The 11,425-nt window shown below is 33.2% G+C and overlaps 1 protein-coding gene across 1 annotated transcript; it reads left to right on the top strand.

The window, feature by feature from the left end:
• Nucleotides 1-9,552: 9,552 nt before the first annotated feature.
• On the top strand, nucleotides 9,553-10,983 carry LOC127839901 (putative nuclease HARBI1). Its single transcript, XM_052368294.1, has 3 exons — nucleotides 9,553-9,685; nucleotides 10,285-10,392; nucleotides 10,824-10,983. The coding sequence occupies exons 1-3, from the start codon at nucleotides 9,561-9,563 to the stop codon at nucleotides 10,981-10,983; spliced, it is 393 nt and encodes a 130-aa protein (XP_052224254.1). The 5' UTR covers nucleotides 9,553-9,560.
• Nucleotides 10,984-11,425: the final 442 nt, after the last annotated feature.

Here is an 11,425-nt window from a genome sequence, read left to right as displayed (position 1 = left end):
AATGAAACACTACAAATACAACATTCACTAAGACCGTAATGGACAGAATAAATAATTATTAAGAACTAAATAATGTATCGTACGTAAATGAAGATCCCGTTACCAATTACATTAAATGGAAATAATGAAAACTTCAAGAAACATTGAAATAACAAGTAAAAGCACGTACGATATCTGGTGGAGAATAGGTTCTAAAGTTTAATTCCTTTACAATAACATTTTCCACAACAAAAATCGTCAGAAATGTTTCAAGATGTCTCACTACAATTTACGTTCTCGCCTATCAGCCACTCTACCGCCACAATTGACGCCGCCAACATCCCCACCTGACGATACGAGAGTTCCGGAGCAACCATTTCAACCATCAACTACCATATCAAAACAAGAAACTCCAAAATTATCAAGTGAGTCAAAACCTTATTTACAAGCTCCCGAAGATTTTGTTGCAAGTAAAAAACGTCGTAAAAAACAATTACGTTCAGATTTTCATAAACAATTAAATTCTATCAAAACAATCAGAAGAGTAACAATACATGACAGCCCATTTCAAAGTCACCCATTACAATCCGATGCATCAGACACCGAAGAAACCCAAGAAACAACACTCCAGCCATTAACGCAGGACCCGCCGAAGGAATCGCTGCTCGAGCCATTATCCAATTTCCGGTACGACCCAGTACCACCGCCATATGGTAATTTTCAGTGCCTTCCCGACGAACGACTACAGGATCCAATTTCCAGTGTTATTTCGCAGAGACCTAACTTTTTCTTAAATACCCCATCGCCTAGTGTTAATAGTGCTAATTTTCCATCGCAAAGTGCTAATAGTGACAATATTAACTTACGTAGGCAGACGCCTTCCGCACCTGGCCACTCTCCAGCAGACGGGGAACGACCGGCGAGAAACTTCCATACCGCACAGACTTCGGACCCAAGAGGTACAATGTTTAAGCCAAACATAATTAAGTTAGCATGCTTTACAGGCAGAGACTATGATAGTTTACCAGCGTTTCTGGCAAAATTTCAGAAATTGTGTAGCATGAATAACATTGATAGGGGTGAATACGCTAATGTTCTTCCATTTTACCTGTCCGACAATGCAGAGAATTTTTACAATAATCTGACCGAAGATATTAAATCTAATTATCAAGAACTCACCAAAGCGCTTGCTAAACGATTTCAGACTAAAGAATAAGATTATCATCTAATTGCTATTAAACAAAGAGAAAATGAATCATGTGATGATTATATCTCGAGAGCATTAAAAATTTCTACTGATGTACAAGGCTTAGAAGAAAAAGTTCTCGTAAGCTTGCTTGTCAATGCATTAAGAGACAGTATTAAGAAAGATGTTATTTTAAGACAGCCAGAATCTCTGTCAGAACTGGCCAAATACTGTAAACTCTGTGACATGACCACGTCATTTTCAGTCAATGCTATTGACACAAAATTTCAAACGTTATTGGAAGAGATTAAAACCTTAAAAGCGGACATCAAAATTAAGGAAATTAATGCTTTACAGTCAACCCCAATACCAAATATACCGGTAGAAAATTCTTACGCTCAACAACATATGTTTCCAAATCAAATCCAATCTGTTCCTTACAGCCGTTATCAACAATTTCAACCACGACAAAACCAAAATTATAGGATGTCAGTACCGTTAGACTATCAAAGACCGCGAATAGTCGATAGATCCGTATCTAACCCACGTTTACAAGTAAACAGACAAAATACACAAAACCAAATTTGCCCCAAATGCGGATACGATTCTTGTAGGGGGGGTAGAAACTGTTTTGCATTCCATAAACGATGCAACAATTGCCAACAATTCAATCACTTTCAATCAATGTGTTTTCGAACTAAAAAATGATGGAAAAGACAGAGCAGTAGGTACCATTTTAATAACGCAAATTATTCAAAATTCCAAGTAAAACATGAACAAATTAATAAAAAGGGTTTAATTAACAAAAGTACGCATACAACTCAAAATAAACAAAAACAAAGTATTAAATCTAAACGTAAAATATTAGCTTTAAAGGTAGTATCCGCATTTTCTCATAATTCTTAACCAGGAACAATTGCAGATGTCCCAACAAACATTCTTTTGGATTCGGGCAGTAGTATGTCTGTAATCAGCAAATCATTCTTCGCCTCCACAAACATTTCGCTAAGCGAATGCCTACCATCTAATCTCCATGTCAAGACCGCCATTTCTGATAATTCGTACAATGTAGAAGGGGTCATTAACCTCCCAATACTAATTGGCAACACGCGCTTTAAGCACCGGTTTTACATAGTACAAGGCTTAACGAATAATGCAATACTAGGAGTAGACTTCTTTTCGCAATACGAGGAAAAATTAAATTTTGAGACTAATACTCTTGAAATAAATAAAGATAATATTACATGCAAAACCAATTTTATAACAAATGAAATTCACTATATTCAAGCTAATAAAAAGATAAGACTTAAAGCTCATTCATTTCAGAAAATACCTGTCCAATTAAAAGAATGTTTTTTGAATAAAGATTTACATATTATGGATGAAACAAATATCATGGAACTTGATTTATGTATTACAGACAACAAAAATAAAACTATACAATTTCCAATTTACAATAACTCGGATACAGAAAAAATGATAAATAAATAGGATATTTTAGCTTCAATACATATTTTAAATGAAAACGAAATATATGACATTAAGAATTTAGATAAATGTAACAAAAGTGGAAACGTTAAGACGACAACCGAAAAAGAACAAATATTACATAATAAAATAGGAAAAGAATTTGCGAATAATCAGCAACTGTTCGATCTCTTAAAGCAATATCAAGATATTTTAGCGATTCAGAAACAGATGTCGGCGCTGTTGAAAATTTGAATGTTCCATTGAATTGATACCGAACGCTATACCTATACGTTCAAGACCATATCCGGTAAACCCCAAAACGAGACAAATCATTGAAGATAAATTACAGAAAATGCTAGATAAAAATATAATTTCACCATCAACTTCAATTTGGAGTAGTCCTATTGTATAAGTTAAAAAACATACACATTCAGATGATATTTCACCAGAAGACCAACAAGAAAATAAACAATTATATAGGTTATGCATTGATTACCGACTGTTTAATAAAATTTCGAAGAAAATGTATTATCAAATGCCTACAATTGTAGATGTTCAAAATATGATCGCAGAGAAAAAGCCAACTATCTTTACTAAAATAGACATAAAACAAGCATTTCTTAATCTACCCATGGCCGAAAATTCTAAAAAGTATACTGCATTTAATTCACCAACAGGACGATGTTTTCAATTTAACGTCCTTCCTTATGGCTTATGTAATTCTCCTTTTTATTGGTCATTATATCTTACAAAAATATTAGGAGAATTCAATTTCAAAAACCTTCTATTTTTTTCTGGATGACTGTATACTTATGAGTGACAATATTGAAACCCACATCGAAGAACTTTCTCAATTTTTACATAAACTAAAAGAAGCTGGTTTAGTAATAAATCTTAAAAAGAGTCATTTTGCACAAAAACGAATTACATTTCTAGGCACAGTATTTGAAGGAAACACTATTCAAATGGACCCTGACAAATTGAAAATAATTGACGAATTCCAAATTCCTAATAATCAAAAGGGATTAAAGAGTTTTTTAGGCATGACCAATTTCTTAAAACGGTTTATAAAAGACTACTCACACATTGTCGCCCCGTTAAATAGATTACTTAAGAAAGATACCATATTCAAATGGACCGAGGAACATGACAAAAGTTTTAATTATTTAAAACGGGCATTAATGGCAAAACCAATTTTACGATTACCAGATTTTAATCAAGAATTCACTATTTATACAGATGCTAGTACCTCCGCAGTAGGATTCATTTTATGTCAGGAAGATTCTCCAAAACGTCATCATGTTATTTTATATGGGGGTCGTGCTTTAAAAGATAACGAAAAACGTTACAGTAGTTGTGAACTGGAATTATTAGCAATCATTTACGCTTTGAAAGAATGTAGAGTCTATATATCAAATATACATGTCAAAATTATAACAGACAATAAAGCTTTAACATTTTTGCATACAGCAAAACACTCAAATGACAGACTATACAGATGGGCTTTAGAACTAGAAAATTATGATCATGAAATCATTTATAAAACTGGCAAGACAAATCCGAGCGCTTACCTTAGTAGAATTAACTATTCCAAATCAGACATTCACGTTAAATCCCAGGAAAACATACATACACTTTCCAATGATAACGCACCTTTAACACCTCCACAAACCTTGGCACCAATACAAGTAACGCAAAATAATCATTGTTCCCAGGTTAACATTCTCACAAGAAAAATGCGAAAACAAACAATCAACACAACACCCACCAATCACCAACCAATTATCTCTGCTGACAATCAACTTAGCACCATTCCACCTGACAACAGTGTTATCTCAGATAATGATCACATACCTGGTTCACAACTCCAGACAGTCAATGACCGCAAACAACAACACGCACACTTAACAACTAATCAACTAGACATTATAAACTTACAAGCTACATCAAAAGACTTCGGCGACATTTATGCATTTTTAAAGAACGGTCATTTACCTGATGATAAAGATTTAGCAAAACGAATTCCATATATAAGCACCCAATACGAAATAGTTGACAATGTTCTGTTTCATTTTTACGAACCAAGATCTAAGAAACATCAAACTGAAAAAACTTTAATTAAACAATTAGCTTTACCTGAGTCATTAAGAAGTGAAATACTTTACAGTTTTCATGATTTAAATGGTCACTGTGGTGTTGATAGAATGTTTGCAACCCTCAAAACTTTGTATTACTTTCCAAAAATGTATCAAGCAGTTAAAGATTGTGTTCAATCTTGTAAAAACTGTCAAATATTTAAAAGAGATCACAATTATAAACCATATCCATTACAAGAACCTTTTATTGCAAGCGCACCATTTGACATGTTACACATCGACATTGTTACGGTAGCAAAACAGAGCAAAGAATATAAATATGTTTTAAGCGTTATATGCGCATTTTCAAAATTTGCACTATTTATACCATTAAAAACGCAAAACACTATTGAAATCGCAGAACAACTTTATCATAAAGTATTTGCAATATTTGGACCGCCCAAACGTATCACATCTGACCGAGGCCAAAACTTCTTAAGTGGTATAATGGATGTTCTTTATAAATTCTTTCAAATAAAGAGGCATCGAACTTCATCTTATCACCCAATGAGTAACGGAATGGTAGAACGGGTACACTCTACATTACTCTCAATACTACGTACATCGTTAAAAGACGAAAGCGATTGGCCTGATAAGCTTTCCAGTGTCCAATTAGCCTATAATTCAACAGTATGTCCGAAAACGACACAATACTCTCCGTACTACATTCTTTTTGGCCGACATATGAATAAACCCATCACTTCCGAATTATTTCCACCAATTAATACCAACCCTTCAATAAACACTTATGTTGAGGAATTGAAACAAAGATTTAAACTTATATGGAATATCACACAAGAAAACATAAATAATTCACGTGACGTTATGCGTAAGCTTTACAATCGCAAAACTGCAATACGTCCATTTAAATTAGGAGATCTTGTTTTTATTAAACAAGAAAAAGTACCTTTAAATAAATCCAGAAAATTGTTTCGAAAATTTTTAGAGCAACCCTATTACATAACCAAAATATTACAAAATGGCACATATATTTTGAGAGAACGATATTCAAACAAAGAATTAAAAGTTCCGGTTAATATCAACAGATTAAGAAGATACCATGATGAGAAGGATTTACGTGATTTATCTCAAACATTCAAATTCCATGAAAAAGAAACTAATGATAATACAGAAAATCAAAACAATCCGCAAACCGTTACCGACAATACACAGCCAAATATAACGGCAACTGACAAACAAAATACAATAAATCAACATGATATTCCACCAGAAAATTCAAAAAAGAAATGGTACAAAGCTGACAAAATTTTAAAAACCAGAATTAAAGATAATCAAAGACAATATTTGATAAAATGGACAAACAAAAAGTATAAGAACAGTTGGGCAAATGACGAAGATACATCAGAAGCACTTATTAAACAATTTTATATAAACAAATCTCTAACGAAAAATCACAAAAGAAAACGGTAAAATGATAAACAAATTAACTCTTTTTTTTTCTTTTAGGCAAGATGTTGGTCACACGATTCATTATACTTTTTCTGTCACTTGTGGGAGCACACGGCAAACAATTGCTGATGAACCATGGCGTTAAGTTCTCAGATCCAAAAACAATTAACTTCGTGAATAATGAATGGACGCATACTTTTCGATTTGATATGCTGGACTATCATTTCAATAGTGACATCGGTAGAAATTATTCATTGTGTAGAGACACTTATTTCTACGAAAAAGGATTACCATTAGCGTCGAATTCAACACTCTAAGGATTTTAATGGAACATGATATACAATCTTTGTTACACAAATTTCGTAGCATGACTCCTACAATCTCAGATAAACGGAAGACACGTGAGTCACAACCCTTACTTCCCTTTATAGGACAATTAGGTTCAACTCTTTTTGGCATTGCAACAACGTCACAACTTAATCGATTACGCGATCATGCAAATAAATTGGCACAAAGAGTTAAACTCTTAACAAACACATTTACGCACGAATTCGGCGAAATGTCATCATTTGCAACTAATGTTCATGAGCATATGAAATTATTCGATGAATTCGTTGCGAATGCTTCAGCAGTCAGGCATAAAATTGTGGACGAAATGGAATCTATGTCAAATAAACATACAACTGATGAAAAGTTAATACTAGATGTAAATGATAAAATGATCAAAATAAGGTCACAGTTTGATAGGCTAGCCATAGGAATTGAATCACTGAGCAATCGTAAATTGTCGATTCATATAATAAACCCCGAACTAATGTCCCAAACGTTAACAGAAATAGCTTCGTCGTTAAAAATCAACTATCCGACTCATAAATTGGTCAGCACTGAATTGGCATTCTACTACAATCATGCTGAATTTATTTATGGACGCAACAATAATTCGATATACATAATGGTATTGTTTCCACTGACAAACAGTTTGGATAACGAAATTTATGAACTAAATTTCTTTCCAATTCCTCTTGACAATGATATAAAAAACAAAGATGCTAATGAATTCACATCAAAACCGCGGTATTTAATTTATAATGGAAAAAACCTATTATTCACATTTCTTAATGAATCATTCTTGAGAGACTGTTTGACAGCAGGTTCAGCAATTTTATGTAAACATAATGTTATATTTGAAATCGATTTCAATACGAATTGTTTCGTAGAACTCTTGAAACACGGGGACAATGCAAAAACGAAAGATATATGTGAATATAAGATAGTAAGAAACGTCTTGAAACCAGAGCTGAGAATTTTAAATAGTTCTAAGGTACTTGCATACATGCAATCAAATTTAAAATTGGAACGTGTAAATCGTTCTAAAACAATAGATGATTGTAAGTACTGCATTATCGATGTACCATGTGCATGTAAACTAGGCCCGTATTCACCAACCACCTAAGGGAAAAAAATTACCTAAGGTTGTCATTTTGCCTTAGGTTTTTGCTGTTTTTCCCTTAAATTTAAGGAAATGCCTTAAGTCATATTCACAAACTTCCTAACCTTAGAAATACGCCTAAGGTTGACCGTTTTTTCCCTCAAAGTTAAGGGACGTGTACACCTCCCTTAAGTCCAAAGAAATCACCTTAAAAATGGCGCCGTAGCAGACTAATTTCCGTTGTTTTCGCCTTTTTTTGAGCAAACTCCATCCCAAAGGTATGTATTCTTTGAAATGTATCACCGTTCTAAACACAGACCGATATGTATTCCAATTACTTTCAGAGTCCGGCTTTTAAACAGTATAACGGAAGTAACATTGTTGTTAACTTACGCGAATTTTGTGATTACCATAATAATTGCATTTTTGTATCATTTAACGTCATTTTCAGTTCATGCATCATATGTTTGAAGAAATGGAAGGGATATGAGTTTAAAGTGGCAATATGAACTTGAACCTGGGATGTGTTTACATATCTGTCATTGTGGTTATACTGTATCGCATGTCAGATTGTGTTTACCTTTCCCTTTTGCAATGTACGAATGTGTGTTACTGTATCATCTCGGAATTATTAAGTAAGTACACACTTTTTTCTATTAATTTGCTTAAATGATTGACTTTCTTTTTCAGAATGGCAAGACGTTTCATTAATAGAGTTGATTTACTCGACAGTCTTCAAAATTCTGAGTTGATTGAACGCTATCGTTTGGATAGGCAAGGGATTTTATTTTTAAATGACAAACTGACTCCTTTTATTGGACCAACAAGCTTCAGGAACAATAGTTTAAATAGTATTGAAAAGATTTTGATTGCTTTAAGATATTTTGCTACATCTAGCATTCAACTTAATGATGGAGATATCCATGAGGTTTCGCAGCCTACAGTTTCAAGGGTCATATCCCAAGTTACTCAAGCTTTGACTGAGCCTGAAATTGTACGACAATTCATCAGTGTTCCAACTGCTCCCGGAGAAATCCGACAAATAAATGAAGACTTTTTCAATATTGCAAGGTTTCCAAATGTAATTGGCGTTATCGATGGGACGCATGTCCAGATTCAAGCCCCAGTTGTTGATGAACCGGCGTATGTGAATCGGATGGGTTACCATTCCATAAACACACAGGTAATCCTTTTTTTTATATTATATTTTTAATTATTGTAAAAATTGCTATATAATTTATTATATTCTTCGGGTTTGTTAATTGGTGTTCAATGTTTTTTATTATTATGTATGAAGATTTAATCATTTATATAAATCAAGAAAAAACATTTTCAATGTATGCATTTAATTTCATGATTTATACTGATACCATTTGTTATTTGCATGATAAATATGGATATTTGATTTAAAATTCCTAAAACAATCAAATAATAAATTTGGGGCCAATTTAACAGTCTTCTTTCTTATATTTTTTATTATACTGAAATGCATGGATTGTGACATTTTTATACAACTTCTTATTTCTTGTTCATAAGTTCTCCAATATGGTATAGTGTTTTCACTATACTACAAATAAAACAGTGGAAACAAGATGCTTTTGTGAAACACTATGTCCCCCCATATCTTTGACCTTGAGGGATGACCTTGACCTTTCACCACTCAAAATGTGCAGCTCCATGAGATACACATGCATGCCAAATATCAAGTTGCTATCTTCAATATTGCAAAAGTTATGGCCAATGTTAAAGTTTGACGCAAACAAACAAACAGACACGGCAAAAACAATATGTCCCCCAGTATAGACTATTAATACTATGAATGTATCTCTATATCATGTTTTTTTTACAGATCATGTTTGATGCCAATTGTCTGATTAGAGACATTGTACCGCTGTGGCCTGGGGCTGTCCATGATGCCAGAATCTTAAGGTAAAGTGGCCTATTTCAAATCATGGAGCAGAATGTTGTCGATGACCAACATCAATATCTACTTGGGGATTCGGGATATCCGTGCAAGAGATGGCTCCTCACTCCATTTATGAATCCAGCTGATGAGCACCAGCTGATTTACAACCGGTTAGATAAATTGCATTTGTAAATTCTACAACATTGGTACAGATATTCCCTAATAAACACCATAACCAATATAAAAGCACCCCTCATGCTAAATATAAATATTTCACTGAAATGTTTGAATAATTAATGAGCTACACAGTCAAGTCTCTACGATTTGCTTATAAGGTTAATGTGAATAAGTGGGTGTTTATTTGTAAATACTGTATTTTGATATTGTGTTTAACTTCCATTAAATGTGTTTATGCCCCCAAAGGTGGGCATATAGTGATTGCAATGTCCGTCTATAAGAAATTCTGTCACACTTTGCGTTTAGGTTTCAAAAAATGTTGAAAAACACTTTGCGTTTAGGTTTATAAAAATGTGAAAAAAGGGGGCATATGTCATTCTATGGTGACAAGCCTTGTTAATGTAATACATTTCATAAAAAAAACTATTAAGTTATACAATAATGATGTGCAATTCTAAGTACTTAATACATATTAATGACTGGTGCTTTTATTGCAGGTGAATTACCCACTTGATCATGAACGTGATATAATGCTTTTGCTACAAAAGAGAAAATTAAAGATCATACTTTAACCATAACTTTTGTATTAAAGGGCACACAAACGTACGAGATCTGTGGTTGAGCGCTCCATAGGGATTTTGAAAAGGAGATGGGCGATTCTGCACAATGAAATTAGATTGCATCCATTAAAGTCATGCAAGTGAGTTCATTATAAGAACCTGTAATCATTTTACTTTGATACAAAGTGAACAGTCACTACGACAAATTTAATAGTTTAACAGAATATGTTAGTCACTGAGAGATATAGTTTTGTTCTCTACATGAAGATTAAATTTTATGTTAACACAGCTTCAAAAAATGTATTTCTGAAATAAATATGCTTGTATGACTCTACAGCTAACTTAAAATTTTAATGTAATTTCATTTTAAGTAACATTAATGATTAATATCTTGCCCCTGTCTTGAAAAAAACAACACTCTAAACAGCACCTGAATTAATGTGACTAACATGAACAAAAAATGCATATGTTTCAAGTATTATTTATGTTATAATTACATGTTATACATATTTTAGGTTTTTATGACATTTTTATGCAACTTGTCTAACTTAATTAATATTTTTATTAACAGGGTGATTTTGTCATGTGCTGTATTGCACAACATATGCAACATGCGAAATCTGCCAATGGATCCTTTGGACATAGATGCCTTACCAGATCATCCTGAAAATTACCATGGAAATGAAGATGGCCTTCGTTACAGGAATGTAGTAGCAAATACATTTTTTTAGATCATAGGTGTCGTGATCTGAGAAAACTAGGCATAATGCATGTGCGTAAAGTGTCATCCCAGATTAGCCCAGATATTGCAGGCCACACAGAATAATCAGGGACTACACTTTACGCCTAAATTGGATTTTTGCTAAGAAGAGACTTCATTTAAACGAAAAATGTAAAAGCGAGTGTGTGGACTGCACAGGCTTATCTGGGACGTCACTTGACCCACATGCATTATGCCCAGTTTTCTCAGAACGCAACTCATATTCACATTGAATAAGTCATGTTTTCAGACCTGTTAATTCAAATGACTTGCATTTTTAATTGAAACAACTATTTAAGCTTTTAGAACATTTTAAACTTACTTAAGTTACTGTATACAATTTTTCCAAAAATCACAAGAAATACACAATGAAGATGAATTTCATGTAACTCTTTAATATAACTAAACTATAT

This window comes from Dreissena polymorpha, chromosome 7 (assembly GCF_020536995.1).
Source record: "Dreissena polymorpha isolate Duluth1 chromosome 7, UMN_Dpol_1.0, whole genome shotgun sequence".
NCBI classification, from domain to species: domain Eukaryota; kingdom Metazoa; phylum Mollusca; class Bivalvia; order Myida; family Dreissenidae; genus Dreissena; species Dreissena polymorpha.
The sequence above is the reverse complement of the archived record's forward strand: the minus strand, read 5'-3'. Positions and strand labels throughout refer to the sequence as shown.

Excerpts from the sequence above, each read along its gene's own strand:
- LOC127839901 (XM_052368294.1), top strand. The coding sequence starts at position 9,561 with ATGGAGCAGAATGTTGTCGATGACCAACATCAATATCTACTTGGGGAT. Across the intron at positions 9,686-10,284 it reads CACCAGCTGATTTACAACCG|GGCACACAAACGTACGAGAT; the intron begins GTTAGATAAATT and ends TTTGTATTAAAG. Across the intron at positions 10,393-10,823 it reads CATCCATTAAAGTCATGCAA|GGTGATTTTGTCATGTGCTG; the intron begins GTGAGTTCATTA and ends TTTTATTAACAG.